The 27591-nt window shown below is 43.6% G+C and overlaps 1 protein-coding gene across 1 annotated transcript; it reads right to left on the bottom strand.

Moving 5' to 3' along the window:
- Positions 1-14650: 14650 nt before the first annotated feature.
- Positions 14651-27185, bottom strand: LOC142398553 (immunoglobulin lambda-1 light chain-like). Its single transcript, XM_075482594.1, has 6 exons — positions 26969-27185; positions 26562-26876; positions 17891-17941; positions 15626-15934; positions 15419-15493; positions 14651-15044 (listed from the first exon to the last, which is right to left on the bottom strand). Exons 1-6 carry the CDS (start codon positions 27009-27011, stop codon positions 14896-14898), a joined length of 942 nt encoding a protein of 313 aa, XP_075338709.1. The 5' UTR covers positions 27012-27185; the 3' UTR covers positions 14651-14895.
- Between the last annotated feature and the right edge of the window lie 406 nt (positions 27186-27591).

Raw genomic sequence — 27591 nt, forward strand, 5'->3', positions numbered from 1 at the left:
GATGTGTTTCTCTAATGTTCAGATCAACATGAGCGTCTCTTCTGCTCTCTTCTTTCAGCCTGGTGTTATTCTGAAATGTTCTTCCTTCTGCTCTGTGTGTGCATGTAAGCGCCTCTGCAGCAGCAACAGAAAGCAGCTGCAACAGGGGCACAGACTCTGCCTCAACTTCTCAATATGTCTGACAGGCACTGAGGCAAAAAATGGGAAGTGATCCATGTGATTTGGAGCTGGCCGCCAGCAAGACCCCAGCAGCAGGGAAAAGAAGTCCTTTAGAAGTCTGGACCGCGTTATTCAGTGAGGAAGTCGGCCAGTAGACCAGTGATACCATGTGATGGAGCAGCTCAGTGGAACCGCTGGGATGGTGGGTCATGCTCTCAGTCTTTCTAAGATGTTGGAGTTTTCCAAGCTGTCTTTGAAGGCAGATTACTGATTCCCTTCACCTCAGAGATTTTTCCCTGTGCGTTTCCAGCCTTCTGCTTCTGCCATCCTGAACTTCTTGGTGTTGTTGAAGTCGTATTTTGACTTCTCCGAGTTGGTTGGTGCGAGAGAATAAAATGACGGAGAGAACGGAGTACAAACTGCAGTTATTTATTACCAAGGATCCTTGGGGAACACGCAGTACAGAAAAAGTCTGCTCTCAAGCCAAGCGCCCTGTGTTCTGAAGCCGCGCTCCCTCGTGGTGTAGACTTATCCCGTTGTAACCCCACCCATGTGTGCTTATCTTTAGTCTTCACCTCTTTAATGCCTGACTCCTTATGTGTGTGTGCGTTGTCTTCACCCCCCTCTCACCCTTGCCCTTAACGAACTTCTTCTTTCTGATGTCTACTCTCTCCAGACACCAGACTTTTCAACTCTTGCCCTTCCTTTTGTGTTACGTCTTCCCACAGCTTCAGACATTCAGAACACAGTGCACTTTTCCGTTTCCTAATATATGATTGTTACAGAGTATATGTTTACAAGTAGCAATAGAAGCAAGCATAGAAGTGCATTCAAAATAGAGTATAAGATATAAAAGTATAAAAAGAACATTAAATTGTGACATCATTGTATTAGTCTCACAATTCCCCCTCTCATGCTCTCATATGAAGCCCATTTCCTACCAGGACTAAGTACTAAAAACAGGCAATAATTAGGAATTAAGATCTCCCGACTGATGTCAGTCTTACGCACTTATTTGTTTCTAAATTGTCTTCCCATTTGTCTCGGTACCTAACTTACTGCACTTACTCTAGCACTAGTTATTCTCTTAGCTGTTTGGTTTTGGAAGGAAATGCACTTATTATTGCATCGTATAAACTTAAAAACCAATCCAAACGCCGCGGCCGGCTAAGGCATGGGGTTTTATACTGATGACGCGTCACGCAGAACTATTGCACACGATGGTGTTATTTATTGCTCCATCTCACAAGCTTGTACATAAAAGACAGACACTTACTTCATTTGGTGCATTACACAAGCCGTGCAAGGATGCCTCTGACAGTGCAAGTTATCTGGCTTACTATTACGTTTACGTTTACGGTCAACAGAAAGTTTTTCCCCAAGCTCACCCAGCTGCCATGATCCAGGCTCATCACATCACAGCTGAGCTCACCTGCTCATTTAAAGGTGATAGAGAAAGGTTGAATGGGGCATTAATCCTTGTTCTGTGATGTGATATGTAGCCCCCAAAAAATTGGTTGGGTCTGTAATGGCTCAGAACCTCCCTAAAAGGCTCTCTGAAACAGCTGTTACTATGCTGGGTTTAGAATGCGTCTTTTTCCCTTATTGGCGTCGTTTCAGAGCTTATCTGGCAACCTCATTATGAAATGCAGGTAGGTGTTGGCGCTATTCGGTTGCCGTTGCTTGATTGGCTGCCCTTGCCTAGCATTGAACCACCTGCTACGAGGTTACTTAGTCGAGAACGTATGGCTTCTCAAAGCCCCCTCCTATTGTGTAGTAATACATTTTAGTTTGGCTTCATTTGTTTTGTTTTACTTCGGTTACTGACTTCCAAAGGTTATGCATTGAAACAAGCAAGCTGGCCTTTGCAGGCTTACTTACCGCCTGCATAATAGTGCAAATAGCTAGCTGCTAAGGGGTTAGCTCATTCCCTTTAGATGAACAAGCCAGAGCTAACGTGCAATTCTTACAACAGGAATATGGCACAACACACATTTAAAACAAAATAAAATGTGATACTTACAGGCTGTACTGATTGCTGGGGTTGATTTTGTTGCAAAGTCGGAACTGAACCTCTACTGAGCATTAAACTCTGACTGAAGCCTGCTCGGAATCGTGCAAGGTTTGTGAAACTGTACTCCGTGAAATGCGTAGAGCAAAGGAAAAGTATGTACTGGGGATGCTGTTAAAAATAAATAAAAGCCATTGATGGCGAACATTGCTTTCCGGGGGAAGAATATGTAACGATCGTAGTCCGCTTTCACAGCCTTGGAAGGCTCACCTGTTCCTGTTTCTCGCCGAAGGGGCGTGTCTGAAAGGGGGTGGCTGTGGATTTGGGTGTGGGGGGGGGCGATTGCGCCAAAAGATACGTCACTTAATCCTCAAACACGGTGTTATAAATTGGCTTTATTCTTAAACTTTATGTATTCATATTCTGTAGTTCACTAAATAATCTATGTCCTAGTCTGTACGTTTACACTCTGCTCATACAAACGAAATGTATGTCAGATAGGTCTGGTACAGTAGATGCACGCCTGAAACAACACACACACACACACACACACACACACACACACACACACACATCGTTTATCACATCCAAAGAACATGACAAAGACGGTGGATGGCCTGCTCATATCTCTAGCAAATGTCCAATTATACTTTGTCGAGTGTAAGTACAACCTCTGTGAGATAAAGGTGGACATAAATATGAAATGTGTCCGGATATCGGGGCTCTCTCTGATGGAGGCCCTGCGAGGGCTCTGTCACTCCGAGTTCAGCACGGCTAAACTTCACATGTGACCACCAATAAATAACGTCATGCACGTGCACACAAAATGAGAATAATACAAAGTAAAAATCAATGTATGGCTCCTACACTTATGATTTCTTGTGACCTGAAGTTCTTTTGCCTACCGATGTGGAACACACTTATTGTAAGTCGCTTTGGATAAAAGCGTCTGCAGAATGACCGTAACGTAACGTAATGTAATGTAATGTAATGTAATGTAATGTAATGTAATGAACATTCTGGATCTCTGAGCAGAGACGGCCTCATGGTCTCAGACGTCGGCTACATCACAATCCTGGACCGAGCTTTGTTCGGCACGTGGACTCTTATGATGAACTCAAGCCGTATGGAGTCTGTGCCAATGGGGCAGTGGATGGGTTTTCCAGGATGGTTATTTGGCTTCATGCATACTCCACAAACAGTTATCCTGAAATTATTGCTGGATATTTAGTTTCAGAAGGTGAGAACAGAGGGGGGGCTGCATCCAGGATTCATACAGACATGGAGACAGAGAATGGTACAATGGAAGACTTTCAAAGATTCTTCAGCCTGGATCACAATCACAGCTATGCTAGGAAGTATAGAGTAGAGCGTATAGAGAGCAGGGGCCTCATGTACAAAGACTTGTGTGGATTTCCTACTGAAACATGGCGTACGCTCAAACCCAAATGCCCTCCAACGTCGGATGTATGAATCTGTGGGCACGCATTAATCCAAGCACATTTCGTTTGTACATCCCAATCAACGTGGAATTGAGCGCACATGTCGGAGCACCCGACTCCTCCCTGTCCACGCCCCTACTTAAATACGCAAATCATATTTAAATGAGCCCTGCACCTGCGATTCCCCTCTGTGTACGGTCAGAAAATAAAGAAAAAAGAATGAATAAGACTGAAAAAAGAAGAACTTCATGGAAAGCGAGATGGGGGTGCTACTTTCTGAAGTGGAGGCGTGCAAAAATGTGTTCTTTGGCACGCTGTCATCCGGCATAAGCAGCAAACGCAAGAGGAGTGGGTGGGAGAGCCTGAGGTAGAGGCCTGCGCAGGACAGAATTTTTAGTCCCGCTCCCGCCCGCAATTCCTGCATGATTCAGACGTTCGCGTTACTTCTCACGGAAGTTCTTGTCATTGGCTTGAGGAAAGAAACATGATCTTAGCTGCGCACACTGTCCGATCCTTCACGTGGGGCACACGGTGCAGGAGCGCATCAGATGGCACAAGCAGCTGAGGCTTTACAGCAATAAGCCAACATACCTACCAAAATCTACCGTGAATATTAAGATTAATACATTGTACATATGTTATATGCCACTCCTCACATTTCCATTCTTGGAAGTAAAAGTATATATTTTTAGTTAATATGATTTTAAACACAGTGTGATGGAGCCCCTCCCCCTACTTTGAGTGGATTTGAGCATAAATATCTAAGCCTACAGCTCAGGTTACATTGATTTAAATGCAAACGAGTGGAATGAAAACAATATGTGTTATTAATTACCCTACCTTTTCTAAACCCAGAATGTTGAAAATGTAACATGTAATCCACTTATTATTTAAGTAGGTTAACCATGCCCTGTCCGTCATCGTTGTGCAATGCGCATCTCCTGAATAAAAGGAGAGATGGATCGCGCTTTTGAACTTCTTTTAGTTCGGCTTTATTTCTTCTCAGTTGTTTTCAGCAGCAGGAGATCATTATAGCTTTTATATTAAACACGTTTTTAGTTAGCGGGACAGCAGCTTATCACCGCTCCTGCCCGTGCCCGCAATGAGCTTTCAAAATGTGTCCCGCGCCGCACTGCTTTGCGTTGGGTCCCGCGGGTGTGCAGGGCTCTAGCCTGAGGCTGTCAATGCTGTGTGGTCTGAGAAGCCTCACAAAGCAGAGGTGAAGAAGAAGTGGTCCAACATTAAGGTGGATGTGAAGCGGGTGACTGACTATTTGAACTGAGAGTCGGCGCAACTATGGGTGACGCTGCTCTCTCTGGGGTGGTGGGAGCACATGTGGGTGACTCTGATTACCCCCAAGCTAAATACCGATGTTTCTGTGTAACTCACAACAACGTGTTCATACAGTAACGTGCAGAAGTGTGCCGGGGAAAAGTCGAGGCTGATTGAGACATTTCACACACAGGGTTATTAACATTTGCCCACAGAGACGATCAGGGGCTTGTTAGTAAGATCTTAAGCTGAAGTTTAACCAGGAAAAAAACAGCAAGAAATTAACTTTAACCACCGACTGATGCTGTGAAGACGGGATAGAAACTGGGGGCGCACATACTCAATGCACGTCAGGGGGAATAATATTAGGACAATTACAAGAATGAAGTTACTCACCAAGAAGCCAACAATCACACATAGTGCCAGCTTGTAGTCTGTTCCCAACATGCTGTTACTCAGAATGTATGAATCGTGCGTTGAACCAGGCCACCTCGCCACAATGTTGGTTAATTGCATTTACGCATCACATATGATCTGTACATTGATCGAATGAAAGTGTTCCCTGTTAACATACAAATTCATCATGTGATGGCGCTTTTATAGCAATGTGTGCGCAGTCGATAGCTCCGATTACAAAACCGGCTCTCGCTTCAAATTGAGCTTTAATGTTGGCCTGTTGGGAATAAGATATACGTGGCTGAGATGCAGATAATTCTGTCCCACACGGCTGGCATGGCTCGGCTCAGGGTCGACTGGCACAGTCCCAATCGGTTGGCCAGCTCCCTCTGGGATGCCCCGGTTGCTATAGGAACCCCAGTGTGCACATCAGCTGTGAGCACAGGCAGCGCATGGCTCCTCGCTGCGTTGCGCTCCAACGCCGGCCGCAGCTCTGCGCACAGTTCAGGAGGATTTCCCTCAAAGCGGCCAATGAGTCGCCATCATGTGCCAGCAAATCCTCTCTGTCTCTGAACACACGCTCTCTTCGAATTGCACCATATGGAAAGTCTTCTAATAATTTTAAAGCAGCCATTGTTTTTAATGGTATGCATTGCACCACTTTGCGCTGCTTTTATATCCACTCGTATATTTGCAGACACATGGGTGTATTAATTGTTTATCAGTATTAATTGTTCATGTATCTCAAATGTGCACATCAGTGTCTGAGGACTAATTGTTTTCACATTTATTTATTATAACAGTTTCCCAACATCACCTTAGGTGTCGTCAAAGAATCAGCAGCTGCAGAAACGTGCGTACGCCAGCCCTGAAGCTGCCGTGAGGCACCGCACATTTCCACGGTCATTTCGCTCTTGATACATCTGATCATTGACGTGAAAAGGTGCGTACGCCACTATTTTGTGCGTACGCACGCTTTGTACATGAGGCCCCTGGTGGGCTTCTTTAAGGAAACACGTGCACAATACTGGATCAACCTTTTTCAAACACTGAAGGACTCAGATCATTTCACCGGTGACTTCTTGGATAAGCAGCTGCTTCTTTTTACCAGTTTAAACAGCAGTGAGGTGTGTATGTGTGTATTTAAAGGAGAGAAAATACTGTATGATCAGGATATGCTTTTGGATACAGAATATGTGGTTTTGAACACGTCTCTTTGATCACCTTTCAGGAAGAACTCCAAAATGTTGCTCACTGATGGAACACCCACATCATTCAGAGCAGAAAGGCGTTTGCTGCTCGTGGCCGACCCTACATGATGTATTGACCCATCCCACGTGACGTCACAACAAAAGCGTCAGCCATTTTGGACGTGAAAACAAGTAGTCTACCACAGCCAACAACGGAGGAGCGAGGAACATTCAAAGGAAAATATCGATTAGATCAGTAAGGTTTACATCATGCCGGCATATTGTTGCGCGCCTGGGTGTACCAACAGTCAGCAGACGAGGAAAGATTTGTCTTTTTACCGGATCCCCACTGATCTTGAGCGACGGAGAAGATGAGTCGCGGCGATCAATAGGAAAGGCTGGCAACCTTCAGTATACCAGCGGTTGTGTAGTGGCCACTTTGTTGGAGGTAAGTGTCGAATAAAGATATATAACATATACATATACATGCAAAATAAAGATAAAGCCTGAGAGGGATTTTCCACGGCACACAAGTGTTCCCCCGTGCCATTTCAGGGTTGCCTTTCTACTAGATAAAACATAACACAGCGCCTTTAGTAAAGCACTACGACTTGGTCATTGCAATTCTCGTAATGGCAAGATTATAACACCGTGTCAACGGGTTTACATGTCGTTTATCCTGGTGAACAACGTTAAATGAAAAATGTAAACAAACCTTAGCTGTAAAAAGATGGCGCCCACCGGCTCCAGGGACGATCCACTGGTAAAAGGCAGGTCACATAGCCCGACACAAAATATTTGTAGGCATCCAAACTCTTGTATGCCTTTAGATCCTTTCCCGTGTATGGCGATGGGTTTTTTACAACATAAATATAAAGGTCGTGGGGGCCGAAGTCGGGTAAAGACGAGGCGGTGGCATGCTGTCGGACGTCTGTAAACAGCCCCGGTGGAAGCAAGTACACGTCGTTTTCTAAACCTCCAATTTTCAGCTTCTCCAAATACCTCTCCCTCTGCTGGCCCACTAAATGCCCGACCTCGCTGGATAGTGGAGTTTTTTTCTGCATCTTGTTCTTTCTTCTTTTATTCAATTTTCAGTCTGTCTGTATCGTTACTCTGCTGTTACTATTGTTACTCGCAAATCGTTGTCTTCTATACGTCCAAAATGGCGGTTGCTTTACGAAAGTCACGTGACTGGGAAGGGTCAATACCCTTCTACAGCTTTGTGGTGGACAAGATCATCTGAAACAAAGGGGAATGTCTTCAGAGAGGACCGTACACATGTGATGAGACAGTGTTCTCATTGTCATCTCATATCATTATTCGGGTGTCCTGATGAGGGCAGATGAGGAACAGGTGTGATGGCAGGAGCAATCCAGACTCCATCCAAGAGTCCCAGGAACGATGCTCAGCCTAAGACTCAGAAAACAAAAATAAAAACAACAGCCAAGCATGATCGCAACACAAGGTGGTTAAATTTAGATATGAAGAAAGACTTGATGACCGTTAGAACATTCTGTTGTGATCAAAGAAAAATGAAACCTCCCATTTTCTTAGATGAACACACAGAGTGTGTTGGAGACTGTAAAGGAAAATTAATTCTTATATGCATAGTACTGAGTGTTACTGTGTATAACCTGTAATAACCTCCTGCAAAGATACCAACCCGTTTTTCTCTTTTCCTTCCTGGGGGTATCGTGTGCTCATTATATGATAAAACTGCATTTTAAGGAGGATAGGTAGGGAAGATGGTACTTGCAGCTGTGTGTGTAACCCTTGAGGTCGGGGGGAAAAGTAGATAAGAATGCTCAACTATATCAAAGGAGCGATGACGCAACAATCTGCATTATAACTGAATTGTTTTTGTATTAAAAAGATGTATTAATGTATTAAACAAACCAATTTCCTACCAGGACTAAGTACTCAAAAACAGGCAATGATTAGGAACAGCTTCAGTCGCTTCATGCAAAACAATCAGTCAGAAACTGGAGTTGGAGGAACCCATAACATGTAGATCAGAGCCTGTTACACACTAAATACTGCAAGTCCTGCAAAGCAGTTCTAACCCAGCACACTTTAATATTTACAGATCACACCAACACCAAAGAACCAATTCAGGCTCATAGAAGCAAGCAACAAGTGTCCATTAGTATATGATATATACTCTGAGCTCCAACTCAGTCTGCCAGAATCACAAAGAGATGAGCAGAGAATCCACTAAAGGATTGCACAATGCCCATTTCTTCCTCTACCCCTTACTAAACTGCCTCAGGGCCGTTAATGGAACAATCCATTTCAAATAATTGGAGCCTTAATGTGATCTAACGGGAAGGAGGATTTAAGAAGAAGAAACAGCCCCAGTCAGCATTAAAAGTGCTCCTGTTAGGATAATCAGAGCATGATATTAAAGATAAAACACACAGACAGGATTGAAGAAACTTCTAGAAATCTAAAGAACAATCAGTACCTCGTCAGTTTCCATTTAGTCAGCAGAGTTTCATCTCATGGCTACAGTCGTTCCAGGGCTTCAGTCCACATCAGAACACACATGGAGGAAGCTGGAACCAGGTCAGAGCCAGCATGTCAGTGACATGATGTTACAGCTCAAAGGAAAGAGGATTTTAAAGCTGTCCTCATGTTACAAGCTGACCCAGCGTAGCTCCTGTCTGCCTTCATGGCAACACATGATGCTGGATGGAGAACATCTCAGTCCAGACTGTTCTCCTTTGTGGCTCCACGGTGGTGGAAGGAGCTACCAGGTGCTATCAGAGCAGGGGCGTCCCTCTCTACCTTCAACAATCTGTTGAAGACTCCTCTCTTCAGAGAACTGCTCCTCTCCTGACACCTGAACACACCTCACCTGCTCTTACCTGCACTTCTGCACTTGTTCTGCTTCTCCTCGGTCATTTGGACAGATTTCTATGGATTTAACACTCAGCGTACAGACCAGGGTTTCTGCCTGCACTGGGATGTTGTTTCCTCACTTGTGAGTCACTTTGGATCAGAGCAGCTGCTGAATGGCTCAATGGAAATGACCTTAATGTCCATGATGACTGTAGAGAAACACTCCAGCAGAACTGTGACTATGAGCTATCTTTGTAGAGACTGGATGTTTTAGGCTGTCGCTCTCAGCTGTTTCCCAGATATTTGCCACATAGCTGTGAAAGCTGCCTTATACTCAACATGTAGAGATATAAAACTATGGAGCAGATGGATGGAAAAGTCACATGAAATCACTTAAAGTGACTTTATTCCAGCAGCAGCTCAAAGCAGCAGATTCATATTTATCTGGACATGTGAATGAAAACATTCAGGATTAAATAAACCTCTTTAAAATGTCTCGCTTTTATTTATGCTGCATTGAAGTTTCATTTGGATCATTTTCCACTCCAAAGCTTTGAAATCTGCACAGTTTTTATCTTTGAACCTTCAGAAAAATTCTCTTAATAAGCAGAAAAAGTTGAATGAAAGTTGAAATAAATAAAGACAGCAGTGAAGAAGAAGCTCCCTCAGCTCAGTGTGTTTGGGACTCTGTCTGAGATGGAGGTGAAATATGTGAACCTGGGCTGTGGTTTACTGCTCTCTTCATGTCACAAACACTGTTTGACATCTGTTCATCTGAAGGTTTTTGTACAGGCTGCAGGGATCATTTCTCACTGTGGGACCTTCCTTCCAGCAGCTGCAGTAGTAGGTGGCTGAATGATCGAGTTTAACTTTCTGTATCTGCAACTCACAGCCGTTCTGTTTATTCACAGCTGAGAAATCATTTTCCTGAGGATGACCAAAACCTTTATCAACACGACCATTTTTTTTGTTAATACGAAGAATCAGTCTGAATGTTTCTGTTTCTTTCTTCTGGTACCAGTATACATAATCAGAATCACACTGGTGAGTTTGTCCACAGCTGAAGGAGACACTTTGACCAACTCTCCTGGTCAGCGTTAACTGGTCCTGACTCAGCTCTGCTGCCATGGCAACCAGCGCTGCAGAGACACAGACAGACAGACGAAGGTCAGTGGGACGGTGTTTGTTCCAGGTGGAGTTTGCTGGCTCCTGATTGGCTGGAAACACTCACCTGAACACAGACAGCACAGAGCAGCGGCTGGGAGGAAAAGCATTTTGTGCAGCGGTGTTTCCTCTGGTGAACCTGGGGAGAAGTGGCGCTCTGAGGCAGCTGAGGCCAAACAAGGACGAGCTGTGAGATCAGAGCAGGGCCACGTGCTTTCTGACAGCTCCTCAGAGCTCCCATCAGCCCCTGCTGTGGGCCCACAGATAAGACCGCTGCTGCTGACTGACAGCTCAGCCCAAGCTGCTGTGTGCTTTGTGGTCTGGATTTGAATCTGACAGCAGATGGAAAAAATGGGGTCACATGATGCAGAAAGACTAAAAAACATTCATGTTCCCACAGACACATTCAGCTCGGTGGTGAATTTAGTAACACGCTGTGTTATCTGTTGCATCTGTAAGCAGCTGTGAACAGAAACAGCACGGCTGTTATTACTGTGTTATGCTGATGCATGGAAGCAGCTGAATGATTGTGCTGTAAACACTGAGAACAGCCTGCAGATGTGGCTGTTGGGCTGCTTTTGCTTCACAGTCGGTGCAGACAACATGCAGCAGCTTGAAAGATAAATGTGAAATCACACAGAGTTCAGGAGGTGCAGGTCACATCTTCTGTCAGGTTTGTGGGTTGGCAGGACACGGATACGGACTCCAGAGGTGTAAAGCAAACTTGGTTTAATCACAAACAAACAAAAAGTCAAAACAAAAGGCGGCTGAGCCGGATGATAACACTAAACTGTGGGATCAAAAACATGAATATAACTGTGACAAGAAAAACAACGGCCAGACTTCCAGCGACGTGGAGGCAGGAACCGATTTGGCGGACGGCCAGACCTGGGATAAGGTCATAAGGTCAGCCCAAGGACCCACAGCTTCAAGCCCCTCCCCCCCACCCTCTTTTTGGGATGTCTGGGATCCATCCCTTGAAGGGGGGGCTCCCCCGTCGCCGGTTATCTGGCCGCCCGCCCGATCGGCTGCAGCTTACAGCTAAGTTTTTGGACACTTTTTTGGACTCTAATTTTTGTTTTTGATTTTCCCCTCCCCCCCCCCCCCCTCCCTCAGGTTCAGTTCAGGTCTTGTCTTTAGTTTTTCCATGTCCCCATAGTTTCTGTTGCCCTGCCATCAGCTTCACTCACAGCACCGGATGTTTTCCCCTCAGCTGCACTCACTCACCGATCACACACCAGATCCTCACCGTCACCCCTGGTCTTACCCGTCACCGCCCCTTATGTCAAGTACAATAAAGTTTGTCCTTTTGTTTTCATAGTCAAGTTTGGTTTTTTCATAGTCCTTAGTTTTATTTCCTGATATCTGCATCCGTGTCCAATTCTCCACGCCACTGTACATGTGTTTAACAGCACAAAGAGAGAAAAAGATCTTAAAAATATACAATATTGTGAATATTAATACAACAACAAACAATGATTTGATGTGTTGAAACTTTGAGGTTTAAAGGTTAATATCCCAGTTTCCTGCTGTTTGTCTTTGTTCTATCCACCATCCCTCCATCTTCTCTACTCTCTTGATCCCGGCTGCCTTTAGGCACGAGGCGATGTGCGTCCTGAAGGGTCGGCAGTCCCTCACAGGGCCACACAATCATGCACACTCACCCTCACTCCCAGCCTCAATATACAATCATGTTGAATCTAACATGCATGTTTTTGAACAGTGGGAAGAAGAAGGAGTACTCAGAGATGTCATCTTTGTTTTATGAATGAACTAACAAACAAAAGCAAATGAGAAAAATAGTGATGCTTTAACTTCCCCAGAATACATCATCAAATAATAAAGAAGCTGTCATCAAAGTTGGAGGTAATTATTTCATTTAGAACATTTAGAATGTGTCAGATTTTCAGGAGAAGATATTTAGATTTCATCAAGCTTCAAAATGTGTAATAATTAGGTCATAACAAGAATGTGCCACCAAGCTGGTAAAAAAGTACGCCTCCGTCATTATACCACAGTGTAGCGTTACCTGATAAAATATAAGGATTTATTTATTTTTTACTTTTTATTTTCCATTAACCATTTTATACAAACATATATACAATTCACTCTTTGTCCCGTTTCACATTTGACATCTTATTACTTTCACATTTACACAGACCCTTTTAAACACTTTAACCTACCGTAAATATTCCCGACTGACTATTCCAACTAACACAAGTCCTCGATATAGGCAAAAGTAAAGAAAAATATATTTCTCACAAATATCCATTAACTCACTCAGAGATTGTGGTTATCTTTAACATCTATGACCATGTAAATCCGCATTAATTACAGTGTAAGGAACAACAGTGAACATCGGAAAACTAAAAACTAAGGTAATAAAAATACATAACACCAACTAAACTCAAGGCAAAAAAATAAAAAATAAAAAAAGAATAAAAATAAGAAATAAAAAAAGAATATATAAGGATTTACCAGAAGTTCTCACTGTCTCAATAAACCTTATTTAACCTCGTATGTAGGGCACCACCTTCAAAGAAGGAAATTCTGGTATGTTAAGTTAATATTTCAGTTAATATTCAGTCTCATATCTCGCTACTTTCATAAATTCTTGTTTGGTTTGACAGACATTACGTAAAGAAAGCATACAACACAACCTGTGGTTATACATATATATAGATATATGAACTATTTATTAAAACGCTATGACCAAAGACATGAACCTTAAAACAAACAGGAGATGCGTTGAATATGGGTGATTATATACAACACTTAGTGAATGAAAAATAAAATAGGGGGGGGGGGGGGGGGGGTCCTTTGGTTGTGGATGACTTTCATGGACTTTGCAGTTGGCTGGACGGTCGCTTCTTTTCCACCAGGAAACAGGAACTGGCTGTTATCGAGGACTTCACCGTACAGAAGGACTAAATGGTCCAAGTGTCAGAGTTGGCTGGTTGCTGACCAACTCTGAGGTGAGCTTAAGTTCACAGAGTGTTAACAAAAAGTTGACAAGCTTGATGCTGGCTTTCTTGGTAAGAAAAAACTATGTGATAACGTGCAGCAGCGGAGGTTAAAAACGTGCGCCGTAAAAAGAACATGGATGGTGATGGAGGAACAAAAACACAGAAAACGTGTATCTTTAGACTACTTCATTCTGTTTCTGTCTTTGTTCATCTGTACAGTTATGACATATGAATAGCGAACCCAACAATGTTATTTTCCTGTGTTAACAATGGAGTACAAAAAGATACAGAAGGGACATCGTTTAACAGTTGCATTACTGCATATAACTGTCCAGTTTACTGACTCCGTTTGGATTTAACTCTTCAACACTACAGACCACTAGGGGGCAGTGTGGTTCCATAGGCGGGTTAGTCATTTTTCCAACAGTTATTTCAAGCTTTCATAGGCCGAAGTTTGTTGTAAATGAGGAGATTTCCATCTCTTCCTTTGTGTAGACTTCCCACATCTGGTCCTGACCCAGAAAAACATCCCCACAGGAATGCTTGCATCTTCCAAAGGTTTAAGGTATATTAATTCCACACTGGAGCGTGCTGCAAATGAATTTATCCATCTCATGAACCCACTGAGATAGCTTTCTCCAGTTGCTTATTCTAGTCTCAGTTTCTCAAATACAATAAAAATCCATAAAGTGTTTCATGATCATTTTTAGATAAACGCAATAAACACATTTAAATGTCCCTGAATGGATTTACGGAGACGGATAAAGTCTCTAATGATTTTATAAATAAATGATTTTCTCAGCTCAGTGGATGGCTGTAACTGTCATTGTGTTATTAAGGTGAAAAGCCACAGCTAACGGTGTGGAGGCCGCAGAGCAGGAACCCACACAGCTGCAGCAAAGGAAGTCTGAGTGTCTGTCAGCAGGTGTTTCTGTCCTAATAAGCACTGAGAACAGATTCATATCTGCTGCTGCACACACTCATCAACCCCCCTCTCTGCTGTTTGTCTTTTCTCTGCTTCCTGGAAACCTTTTTACCACTGAGCCCTCACCCACACAGCTGAACGGAGCTCAGTCACTTATTCATTTATTCACAGGGTAAGAGAGGAATAAAGAGAGCAAATGAAATGAGAGGAAGAGACTTAACACCACAGTCAAAAGGCTGTCAACATACCTAACCTGTAAACAAGCAGAGAAACAAACAACAAGCTTATTTTCCACTTTATTGAGAATGCTGAAGTGAATAAATGTGAAGAAGCAAACACACTGTGCACATACAGAATATTAAAAAGAGAGAAATGTTGTTAAATGCTGAAACTTCTACAAGGCAGCTGATAATTCAGCTTCATTTAGTTTCTCCCACACATCCTGAGGAAGGTTGGTGAACGCTGATCAAAGTGATGAACCAGATGAACGGATGAGATGTGATGGTGAGAAAAGGCCAGCAGAAAACAGTCAGTCAGCATGTGTGCAGCCGGTGGACGCTCCCTTGTTTCTGAGGACCATCAGCAGAGAGAGTCCACAGCAGCACACCAGACTCTTCACTATCAGCAGCGTGTACAGCAGGCACAGCAGCTTCACCCTCAGCTCAGACTGGAAGGAGGCTGACACACACACACACACAAACACACACACACACACACACACACACACACAGGTCATTCTTCTCAGATCACTGAGAAAATATAAAGTCCAAATATAAACACACAGGTTATTAGGAGCTGAAGCTGATTGATTGATTTTCTTTTTGCGTCCACTAAGGGGCAGAAGAACTCCACAACACCTCACTAACTGATCTCTGACATATTATGGTCTGTCTGCTGTTTGGTGCTGAGCAGCCCGTGTACAGTGGCTTTATCACAGCGTGTCTGATGAAGACGTTCATGAGTGGAACTTTAAGATTTAGTCCCTAAAGTTGTTGTGGCGCCCTGATTGGACCTTGGAGCTGTCCGTGCAGAGAGGCAGCAGGTGATCTTACCGGCAGCTCGCTGCAGAGCTGGCAGGTCTGCTGGATCTCTCTCTGGAGGACAGGAGGCTGCTGGAGCTGGAAGCTCTGAAACAGAGAAGGAGTCAAAGGTTTGGAGTCGCAGTGAGAAATGTCCGTCCTCTGCTCCTCTGCTCTCTCTGACAGCGTCTCCACATGAAGCTGAATCCCTGCTGAACACAGTCACCGAGCCTTGGTTACCTTGTTGTGTTTGGGCCTCCACTCGGCCCCCCTCGTGCTCCACGGAGCAGCTGTATTTATACGTGCTGTTCTCTTGCTGACGGATCAGCAAGATGGAGGCGGTGCGTCCCGACTCTCTGAGCTCCAGCTGCTCTCCCTCAGCAGGGGGCAGCTCCTCCAGACCACCGTTCTTCTTCTGTCTTTTCCAGGAGAAGCGGACCAGAGGAGGAAACATGCCTGAGGCCAGACACAGCAGGGAGCTCCTCCCCTCCAGGTGGACTCTGGATGCTGCTGGGTACACGCTCACCACGGGCTTCACCACCTGCTCATCTGAAGTTGGACAGCAGCAACAAGCAGCACACACACACATTCACACAGTCAGCAGCAGCTTCCAGCACTGCGCTGCATTCAGTCTGATCCTGGAAACTACATGGACTCTGATCCCTGAACTACTCATCAGTACAGCACAAAGTTCCCTGCATGCACTGTATTCACCTTCATATCAGACACACTCATCACCTCATGTCACCATGTGGAACAGGTGCACGTGCTTTATTACAATAAAACTGCATTATTATACAACTGCTTTCATCTTTTATTGCTCTTTGAAGTGAAATATTACGTAAGAGCCTTTAATATCATCTATCTGTGTGGCCCTGGGATGAACTGGGGACCCACCCAGGGTGGCCCCCACCTCTGGCCCAGTGGCAGCTGGGATAGACTCCAGCCCCTCCACCCCTGAATAGGATGGAGCGGCTGTAGAAAATGGATGGAGGCAAATGTCCTTCTGACCAACATTTACTTTGGTCTCATCACCAGAAAACAGCAAATCAGATTTTTGGAAGGATTTTTCAGCCAGTTGAAACTTTTCTGAATAAAGACAAAAACAACAAAGAGTTCATGTGTGTAAAAGTCTCCGTAGATTTATAACCATCACATCTCTGACCACACTAATGATGATGTAATGATTTCATTTTAAAGGACATGTTTGACTTGTGTTACACATTTACATCCAAATACTTTTCTTCTTTTTCTCAAACTTATTTCTTAATATGAAACTCTTCTTCTGATTTTTCCATTCTGTTCATCAATCTTGAAACATACAAACAGAAGCGTTTGAGCTTTAATAAGTTGCCTCATATCGTCTGTCAGAATTGAACTTACTGACTAAAATATGCTCAAAATCTCCTTCAAACATGGTTTCATATTCAGTTATTTTAGCTTCTTTTTTAGCTTCTTTTCCAAAACAATATTCAGTCTGAAAAAGATGAACATCTGAGCGAGTAACTGTTTCATGGACTTATTTTGAGTTGGAACTGATTTAAAACACAGAAGCACACAGATAGAAAACTAATATTTAACATCAAATCTCCTGTAATAAATATCAACCCAACAGAATCACTGAGATGATCAATAACTAAATATCTGTGACATCACTAACAGTTAAGTTCAGTTGTTCCTGAGATTTAAACAAATACAACTGAACTGTACAAACAGGTGCAACTTTAATCCCAAATGTGACAGAAAACATGTCGAACTTTAACTGGAGCGTTCTGCTTTAATGTTAAAGTCAAATACGGCCTTTAAGTCAGACTTCATATTCGCCTCCAACTACTTTGTAAAACAGATTTTCTCCTTTACTATTTAGATTTATATCAGAAAGGAAAAGAAGACGGAGTGAGTTTGAGCCGTTATATGTCCACCAATGTTTTCTCTGAAGGTTCATTAACAGCTGTTTACTCCAGTTCAAACATGATGAATATCTGAATTTAACTTCAAAGTACGATAAACTGTCTGATCTGTAAATTCATCTTCAGCTTTTATTCTGTTTTACTTCAGTTTAACATTTTTAAAAAGACTTCTTTAATTCACAGGATAAAAATGACTTCTAAATAATTGAACGATGAATAATTATCGTCTTCATCTTATTTCAAATGAAACATGTTTAAATGATCCTTCTGAGTAAATATCAAATCACTTTTCTGTTTGAATCTCATCCTGTTTTTGAACAACAGATGTGACAGAATCCCTGAGACCATCAAATCCTAAATCTTTGGAACATCACTAATATTTGCAGAAATAAAGAATAAGTTTAGCTGTTCAGTGAGATTTCAACATGTTTTCAGAAATGATTGAGCTTTTCTTCTGGAACAATGGCTGCAGGATGAATTCTCTGCTAATGATGAACAAACTAACATGTAGAGCCTGAAGCAGCAGAAACTGACTTTAAACACATTTGAACTTCTACAATAAAACAACTGAAGGAAAAGAAATGTTTGTTCTTACCTGTTACAAACAGTTTAGTTCCAGAGCCAAAGATGAAGTAGGTGTAGCCTCCTCCACACAGTGAGTGAGAGTGATACAAAAACCTGTCTGCTGCTGAATGTGGCAGCTGAGCTGAACAGCCCAAATGAGGAAGCAGTATCATATTTCAGCTCCATGATGTGTTTCTCTAATGTTCAGATCAACATGAGCGTCTCTTCTGCTCTCTTCTTTCAGCCTGGTGTTATTCTGAAATGTTCTTCCTTCTGCTCTGTGTGTGCATGTAAGCGCCTCTGCAGCAGCAACAGAAAGCAGCTGCAACAGGGGCACAGATTCTGCCTCAACTTCTCAATATGTCTGACAGGCACTGAGGCAAAAAATGGGAAGTGATCCATGTGATTTGGAGCTGGCCGCCAGCAAGACCCCAGCAGCAGGGAAAAGAAGTCCTTTAGAAGTCTGGACCGCGTTATTCAGTGAGGAAGTCGGCCAGTAGACCAGTGATACCATGTGATGGAGCAGCTCAGTGGAACCGCTGGGATGGTGGGTCATGCTCTCAGTCTTTCTAAGATGTTGGAGTTTTCCAAGTTGTCTTTGAAGGCAGATTACTGATTCCCTTCACCTCAGAGATTTTTCCCTGTGCGTTTCCAGCCTTCTGCTTCTGCCATACTGAACTTCTTGGTGTTGTTGAAGTCGTATTTTGACTTCCCCGAGTTGGTTGGTGCGAGAGAATAAAATGACGGAGAGAACGGAGTACAAACTGCAGTTATTTATTACCAAGGATCCTTGGGGAACACGCAGTACAGAAAAAGTCTGCTCTCAAGCCAAGCGCCCTGTGTTCTGAAGCCGCGCTCCCTCGTGGTGTAGACTTATCCCGTTGTAACCCCACCCATGTGTGCTTATCTTTAGTCTTCACCTCTTTAATGCCTGACTCCTTATGTGTGTGTGCGTTGTCTTCACCCCCCTCTCACCCTTGCCCTTAACGAACTTCTTCTTTCTGATGTCTGCTCTCTCCAGACACCAGACTTTTCAACTCTTGCCCTTCCTTTTGTGTTACGTCTTCCCAGAGCTTCAGACATTCGGAACACAGGGCACTTTTCCATTTCCTAATATATGATTGTTACAGAGTATATGTTTATAAGTAGCAATAGAAGCAAGCATAGAAGTGCATTCAAAATAGAGTATAAGCTATAAAAGTATAAAAAGAACATTAAATTGTGACATCATTGTATTACAGTCTCACAATATAAATTCCCCCTTTTGATCTCTACTCAGAGATCACTGTCGTGCTCTCATATGAAGCCCATTTCCTACCAGGACTAAGTACTAAAAAACAGGCAATAATTAGGAATTAAGATGTCCCGACTGATGTCAGGACAGCTGAGTCGCTGCCCTCTCTGCAGGAAACACTACCCTGATCCGCCCTCTGAGGACATCACCTGTTTCCTCCCAGCTCCTTACGCACTTATTTGTTTCTAAATTGTCTTTGTTTCTAAATTGTCTTCCCATTTCTCTCGGTACCTAACTTACTGCACTTACTCTAGCACTAGTTATGCTCTGTGACCTGAAGTTCTTTTGCCTACCGATGTGGAAGACACTTATTGTAAGTCGCTTTGGATAAAAGCGTCTGCAGAATGACCGTAACGTAATGTAATGTAATGTAATGTAATGTAATGTAATGTAATGTAATGAACATTCTGGATCTCTGAGATGTTGAGCAGAGACGGCCTCATGGTCTCAGACGTCGGCTACATCACAATCCTGGACCGAGCTTTGTTCGGCACGTGGACTCTTATGATGAACTCAAGCCATATGGAGTCTGTGCCAATGGGGCAGTGGATGGGTTTTCCAGGATGGTTATTTGGCTTCATGGAAGGCAAGGCAAGTTTATTTGTATAGCACAATTCAACAACAAGGCGATTCAAAGTGCTTTACAGAAACAGTAGAAATAAAAAGCACGATTTAGATTTTAAACAAAAAAGAAAGAAATAAGAACAATAGATAAAATCAGGAGTTAAAATGTGATTAAGTTTTGAGCTTTATTCAAACGCAGCTGAAAATAGGTGTGTCTTCAGCCTGGACTTAAATACACTGAGCGTTTCAGCTGATCTGAGGCTTTCTGGGAGTTTGTTCCAGACACGTGGAGCATAGAAGCTGAATGCAGCTCCTCCATGTCTGGTTCTGACTCTGGGAACTGATAGAAGACCGGATCCAGATGAGCTGAGGGGTCTGGAGGGTTCATACTGGGTCAGGAGGTCACTGATGCATTCTGGTCCTGGACCATTCAGAGCTTTATAGACCAGCATCAGAACTTTAAAGTCTATCCTCTGATGGACAGGCAGCCGGTGTAAAGACCTCAGAGCTGGACTGATGGGGTCCAGTTCTTTGGTCTCAGTGAGGACTCGAGCAGCAGAGTTCTGAATAAGCTGCAGGTGTCTAACTGACTTTTTAGGTAGACCTGTAAAGATGCTGTTACAGTAATCAAGCCTACTGAAGATGAATGCATGGACTAGTTTTTCCAGGTCCTGCTGACACATCAGATCCTTTAACCTTGATTTATTCTTAAGGTGATAGTAGGCTGACTTTGTTACAGCCTTAATGTGTTTTTCCAAATTTAGGTCCGAGTCCATCAGTACACCCAGATTTCTGGCCTGGTTGGTAGTTTCTAGGTGTATAGATTGAAGTTCTGTGGTGACCTGTAATCGTTTCTCTTTGGCTCCAAAGACAATTACCTCTTTTTGTTTGTTTGTTTTGTTTTTGTTTAGCTGGAGAAAGTTGTGGCACGTCCAGTCATTAATCTCCTCAATGCATTTACCACGAGCCTGTACAGGGCCTCGGTCTTCTGGTGACATTGTAATATATATCTGCGTGTCATCTGCATAGCTATGGTAGTTTATTCTGTTGTTTTTTATAATCTGTGCCAGTGGGAGCATGTAGATGTTAAACAGAAGAGGTCCCAGGATGGAACCTTGGGTAACTCCACATGTGACTCTTGTGTGCTCAGATGTAAAGTTACCTATTGACACAAAGTACTTCCTGTTCTCTAAGTATGTTTTGAACCAGTTTAGTACAGTTCCGGAAAGACCCGCCCAGTTCTCCAGTCGTTTGAGTAACATATTGTGGTCAACTGTATCAAATGCATGCATACTCCACAAACAGTAATCCTGAAATTATTGCTGGATATTTCATTTCAGAAGGTGAGAAAAGAGGGGGGACTGCATCCAGGATTCATACAGACATGGAGACAGAGAATGGTACAGCCTCGATGCCATTCTTATAGACTCAACACTCAACACTTCCTGGCACAGGAGAGAGGAAGCACAGCCTTTTGTAGCAGTCACAGTGCCGTGTGGATTAAGAGTTTTTCAAACTTTGACAAAACCAACATTCCTGTGGGGGATGTTTACGTATGTGGATATAAACCAGATCTTCATTTTCTTTCCACGAAGGAAAAAGAGACAGAAACTGCCTAATTTACGTTAACCTTCTACCCTCTTAAAAGCTTTTGGGAGTGAAAAATAAGTAACAGATACTTGCAATAAAAATTGGGATAGACTCTAACGAACAAAGAACTCACTCTTGGAAAAGTGGGACACTTACTATCTTATCTGGACCATAACTCGAAAGTTGACACTTTAACACCCTTTTCACCAGCAAACCGACCAGATGGCTACATACGAACTGAGAAGACTTCATAAGACTCACTTTTAGTCGAATATTAAAACCATATTAAATGTGTTTGATAACCGTGTACAATTTCTTTCAGGTTTCCAGCTTGATCACAAGACGCATATAGAGACAATTTGTACGATTCTGGCTTAAATATTGACAAAGAACTGATCTTGGTGGAAAATGCCCAACCTGCCTGATGGAACCACATTGCCCCCTAGTGGTCTGCAGTGTTGATTAGTTGAACATTTAAATCCCAGAGGACTCAGTAAAATGGACAAGATATATGCAACTATTAACTTCTAACGATGTCCCTTCGGTATCTATTTGGTATTTGTTTGGTGTCCCCATTGTTAACACAGAAAATTAACATTGTGTGGTTCACTATTCATATGTCACGATTTCATAGATATTCATCTGAATTTTGAAAGTCATAATTGTCTTTATCATGTGTGTTATTTTGATGTCTTTATATTGCAAGTCTATGTTATATCTTTAATCTGCATATCTTAACAAGATGTGGTGTTTTCAGAATCACCGAGACAAATGTTCTATGAGACGGAGTAGAATTTCTTTGTCTCATCCAGAAATCCCCACATAAAGGCTGATCGCCTTACACAGACATGCACACATATCATTGGCTGAAAAAGTAGTGTAAGCCCCGCCTCTGAGAGTCAAAACCCGGAACCCGCAAAAAACACTCTCTCTCTAGTTCTCTCGTTTGCTGGCTCGCTTCAGGCGTCTTGTCTCTTGTTTCTTGCGCTCTTGTTGTTTTCCAGAAGCACGCTCTTGTTTTCAGAGGGAGAACAATGGAGAATTGATCAGATGAGTTGCTCAGAGAGATTTGAAGAGCACGGAAAGATGAGAGTATGAGCCGTGGAGAAGCAGGACCCAAGGAAAGACGAGAGGATGAAGCCCTCCATGACCAAAGAAGGACCCAAGGAAAACGAGGAAGACCCGAACAAAGAAACAGATTGAAATACTCTGAAAATGCACGTTTACGTGTTTTTGTTTGTCCCTCGCCATCCCTGTCCTTCTACGTCGCACGTCCTAACCTCCGCTGTTTCACGCCATCATCACCTTTTTCTACCAAGAAGCCAACTCCAAGCAATGTGTAATGTACTACTTTCAGAATCCCCGGACAGTTCCAGGCATTATGCTTGAAAAAGAGTTGCAGACTGCAGCTTTAATGACTGTAAAACATGTGGAGGTAGGCTGCATTTTATTTCTGTTGGTTAAATGCTGTTATAAAATAAAGCAAAACATATCAAAGACTTATTTAAAGTATCAATACACATTTAGTTACTAAATTGTGTAGGCCTATATCTAACTAGCCAGCTACAGTATCTAACTATCTATATCCAGCCTGTCTGAGCCTTTTAAAAAAATCCCCGATTTAATATGTTGATAAATAAGCAAAATTAGAGACACCCAAAATTAAATAGGCGGGGGGGGGGGGGGGGGGTCGATAAGCATCTCCCTGAAATGAGTTTTTGGAACTTGGGATGTCTGCCTTTTTCAAACGCTGAAGGACTCAGATCATTTCACCGGTGACTTCTTGGATAAGCAGCTGCTTCTTTTTACCTGTTTAAACAGCAGTGAGGTGTGTATGTGTGTATTTAAAGGAGAGAAAATACTGTATGATCAGGATATGCTTTTGGATACAGAATATGTCGTTTTGAACACGTCTCTTTGATCACCTTTCAGGAAGAACTCCAAAATGTTGCTCACTGATGGAACACCCACATCATTCAGAGCAGAAAGGCGTTTGCTGCTCGTGGCAACAATTGTTGTGATGAGACAGTGTTCTCATTATCATCTCATATTATTATTCGGGTGTCCTGGTGAGGGCAGATGAGGAACAGGTGTGATGGCAGGAGCAATCCAGACTCCATCCAAGAGTCCCAGGAATGATGCTCAGCCGAAGACTCAGAAAACCAAAATAAAAACAACAGCCAAGCATGATCGCAACACAAGGTGGTTAAATTTAGATATGAAGAAAGACTTGATGACCGTTAGAACATTCTGTTGTGATCAAAGAAAAATGAAACCTCCCCTTTTCTTAGATGAACACACAGAGTGTGTTGGAGACTGTAAAGGAAAATGAATTCTTATATGCATAGTACTGAGTGTTACTGTGTATAACCTGTAATAACCTCCTGCAAAGATACCAACCCGTTTTTCTCTTTTCCTTCCTGGGAGTATCGTGTGCTCATTATATGATAAACTGCATTTTAAGGAGGATAGGTAGGGAAGATGGTACTTGCAGCTGTGTGTGTAACCCTTGAGTTAGGGAGGAAAAGTAGATAAGAACGCTCAACTATATCAAAGGAGCGATGACGCAACAATCTGCATTATAACTGGGGCTGGGCAAGTTAACTCGTTATTATCGAGTTCACTCGTTAATTATTTAACAGACAAATATTTTATCGCGACGTGACAAGGGAATGGTGAGATCAGGGAAATAAATCAAACTGAAAGTGGGGGGGCGGTCGGTGGCTTAGTGGGTTAAGCAGGCGCCCCATGTACAGAGGCTACAGTCCTCGCTGCAGCTGGCCCCGGTTCGACTCCCGCACCGAGCGGCCCTGTGCTGCATGTCTTTCCCCTCTCTCTGTCCCCTGCTTCCTGTCTCTCTCCAACTGTCCTCTCATTAAAGGCATAAAAAGCCCCCCAAAAAATACTTAAAAAAAAAAAAACTGAAAGGGGAGCATGGAAACTAGATAGTGAACTGAGAGTGATGGGTTATGGGAAGTGAGGGGAAAAACAATGGCAAGACTAAAAACAAGAACTCAAAAACCAAGACATGAAACCTAAAACATGATAAAACAACAAACTAAAAACATGGGGAAAACCCCCTTGCCATGACAGAGCCCCCCCTCAAGGGATGGATTCCAGACATCCCAAAAAGAGGGTGGAAGGGAGGGGCTCGAGACTGCGGGTCTGCGGCCCTCCGGACTCTCTGGGCTCTGGCGCTAGCTCTGCTAGCTCCCTGGACTCTAGCTCTGCTAGCTCTGGTGGCTCTGCTAGCTCCCTGGACTCTAGCTCTGCTAGCTCTGCTAGCTCCCTGGACTCTAGCTCTGCTAGCTCCCTGGACTCTAGCTCTGCTAGCTCTGCTGGCTCTGCTAGCTCTGCTGGCTCCCTGGACTCTAGCTCTGCTAGTCTGCTAGCTCTGCTAGCTCTGCTAGCTCCCTGGACTCTAGCTCTGCTAGCTCCCTGGACTCTAGCTCTGCTAGCTCTGCTGGCTCTGCTGGCTCTGCTAGCTCTGCTGGCTCCCTGGACTCTAGCTCTGCTAGCTCTGCTAGCTCTGCTTGCTCCCTGGACTTGGAGTCTTGGACTGTGGTGTTGGAGAGGTGAGGGGGGGATCTGTACAGCGCTACTACCTTTTCAGGCTCCATGCCGAACATGTCCAGTAACGCAGCGCGCTGCACACTCCTGACCTCCGCCCAGATGGGTGACACACCTGGCATATTCTGGAGGACCTGCTTCTGTAAAAAGGAGTCCATAAGGTCATTAGCAGCATCCAGTTTTTGCCAGCAGGTGCTGCTCGGTCCCGACCAGCTCCCAGAATGCCGCCGCGTCCATCGTTGGTGATTTCTTCCTGTCAGGGGTGGGTGGGTTTGGCAGGACACGGATGCGGACTCCAGAGGTGAGAAAGAAAACTTGGTTTATTTATAAAACAACAAAGGTTAAAACAAGGCGCGGCTGAGCCGGATATTAAAACTAAACTGTGGAAAATAAAACATGAATATCACTGTGACAAGAAAATAAAACAAAACAAAAGACTTAACATGACATGGAAAAAACACTTATCTCGGCGTGGCTTGACGTGATAAGGGAATGGTGAGATCGGGGAAACTAAATGGTGAACTGAGAGTGATGGGTGAGTGAGTGCAGCTGGGGACGGATGGACAGGTGAAGGGAATGAACTGATGATCAGGCATGGGAAGTGAGGGGAAAACAATGGCAAGACTAAAAACAAGAACTCAAAAACCAAGACATGAAGCCTAAACCATGATACAACATAAAACTAAAAACATGGGGAAACCCCATGGCCGTGACAGTTTGCCAGATATTTGCCACATAGCTGTGAAAGCTGCCTTATACTCAACATGTAGAGATATAAAACTATGGAGCTGACGGATGGAAAAGTCACATGAAATCACTTAAAGATGTTATTTCAGCGTCAGGGGAAGAGAATCAGCTGACTGGTCCCAATGATACTATCAGCACATCATGAATGTCCTTGTGTAGATGCTTTGAGAAGCGTGTTGACCATGATGCCCTCACTGTGCACGTGTCCTGTTTCTGAGCTGGAATATGGTGCAAAGACCTCACATCAATGCAGGGAGCTTTCCTGCTCCTGTCTCAGTCTCAGTGCACTCTGGGTTCATCCTCTGGGAGCAGGAACATCCACAGCAAACTGATGGAAATCTGTCCTGATAAGCTGCTGCTGGAAGGACAAAATCCTGATCTGAGATCAGTCCCAGATCTGTCTCTGAGAATGGAATAAAGTGAAATGATGTGGTGAAATCTGCTGGAAGCTGTTCAACAACAAGTGCTGCTGGAAGTGTTTTCATGAAGAGCTCATTAACATTTCACAGGAGGAACGGACTTTATTCCAGCAGCAGCTCAAAGCAGCAGATTCATATTTATCTGGACATGTGAATGAAAACATTCAGGATTAAATAAACCTCTTTAAAATGTCTCGCTTTTATTTATGCTGCATTGAAGTTTCATTTGGATCATTTTCCACTCCAAAGCTTTGAAATCTGCACAGTTTTTATCTTTGAACCTTCAGAAAAATTCTCTTAATAAGCAGAAAAAGTTGAATGAAAGTTGAAATAAATAAAGACAGCAGTGAAGAAGAAGCTCCCTCAGCTCAGTGTGTTTGGGACTCTGTCTGAGATGGAGGTGAAATATGTGAACCTGGGCTGTGGTTTACTGCTCTCTTCATGTCACAAACACTGTTTGACATCTGTTCATCTGAAGGTTTTTGTACAGGCTGCAGGGATCATTTCTCACTGTGGGCCCTTATAACAGCTGCAGTAGTAGGTGGCTGAATGATCGAGTTTAACTTTCTGTATCTGCAACTCACAGCCGTTCTGTTTATTCACAGCTGAGAAATCATTTTCCTGAGGATGACCAAAACCTTTATTAACATGACCACTATTTTTGTTAATCCAAATAATCAGTCTGAATGTTTCTGTTTCTTTCTTCTGGTACCAGTATACATAATCATAATCACACTGGTCAGTTTGTCCACAGCTGAAGGAGACACTTTGACCAACTCTCCTGGTCAGCGTTAACTGGTCCTGACTCAGCTCTGCTGCCATGGCAACCAGCGCTGCAGAGACACAGACAGACAGACGAAGGTCAGTGGGACGGCGTTTGTTCCAGGTGGAGTTTGCTGGCTCCTGATTGGCTGGAAACACTCACCTGAACACAGACAGCACAGAGCAGCGGCTGGGAGGAAAAGCATTTTGTGCAGCGGTGTTTCCTCTGGTGAACCTGGGGAGAAGTGGCGCTCTGAGGCAGCTGAGGCCAAACAAGGACGAGCTGTGAGATCAGAGCAGGGCCACGTGCTTTCTGACAGCTCCTCAGAGCTCCCATCAGCCCCTGCTGTGGGCCCACAGATAAGACCGCTGCTGCTGACTGACAGCTCAGCCCAAGCTGCTGTGTGCTTTGTGGTCTGGATTTGAATCTGACAGCAGATGGAAAAAATGGGGTCACATGATGCAGAAAGACTAAAAAACATTCATGTTCCCACAGACACATTCAGCTCGGTGGTGAATTTAGTAACACGCTGTGTTATCTGTTGCATCTGTAAGCAGCTGTGAACAGAAACAGCACGGCTGTTATTACTGTGTTATGCTGATGCATGGAAGCAGCTGAATGATTGTGCTGTAAACACTGAGAACAGCCTGCAGATGTGGCTGTTGGGCTGCTTTTGCTTCACAGTCGGTGCAGACAACATGCAGCAGCTTGAAAGATAAATGTGAAATCACACAGAGTTCAGGAGGTGCAGGTCACATCTTCTGTCAGGTTTGAGAAAAATAGTG

This window comes from Odontesthes bonariensis, chromosome 14 (assembly GCF_027942865.1).
Source record: "Odontesthes bonariensis isolate fOdoBon6 chromosome 14, fOdoBon6.hap1, whole genome shotgun sequence".
Lineage (NCBI taxonomy): Eukaryota > Metazoa > Chordata > Actinopteri > Atheriniformes > Atherinopsidae > Odontesthes > Odontesthes bonariensis.

Excerpts from the sequence above, each read along its gene's own strand:
- LOC142398553 (XM_075482594.1), bottom strand. The coding sequence starts at position 27,011 with ATGCTTTTCCTCCCAGCCGCTGCTCTGTGCTGTCTGTGTTCAG. Across the intron at positions 17,942-26,561 it reads CTACTGCAGCTGTTATAAGG|GAGGCTACACCTACTTCATC; the intron begins GCCCACAGTGAG and ends CACTGTGTGGAG. Across the intron at positions 15,935-17,890 it reads AACTAAACTGTTTGTAACAG|ATGAGCAGGTGGTGAAGCCC; the intron begins GTAAGAACAAAC and ends GTCCAACTTCAG.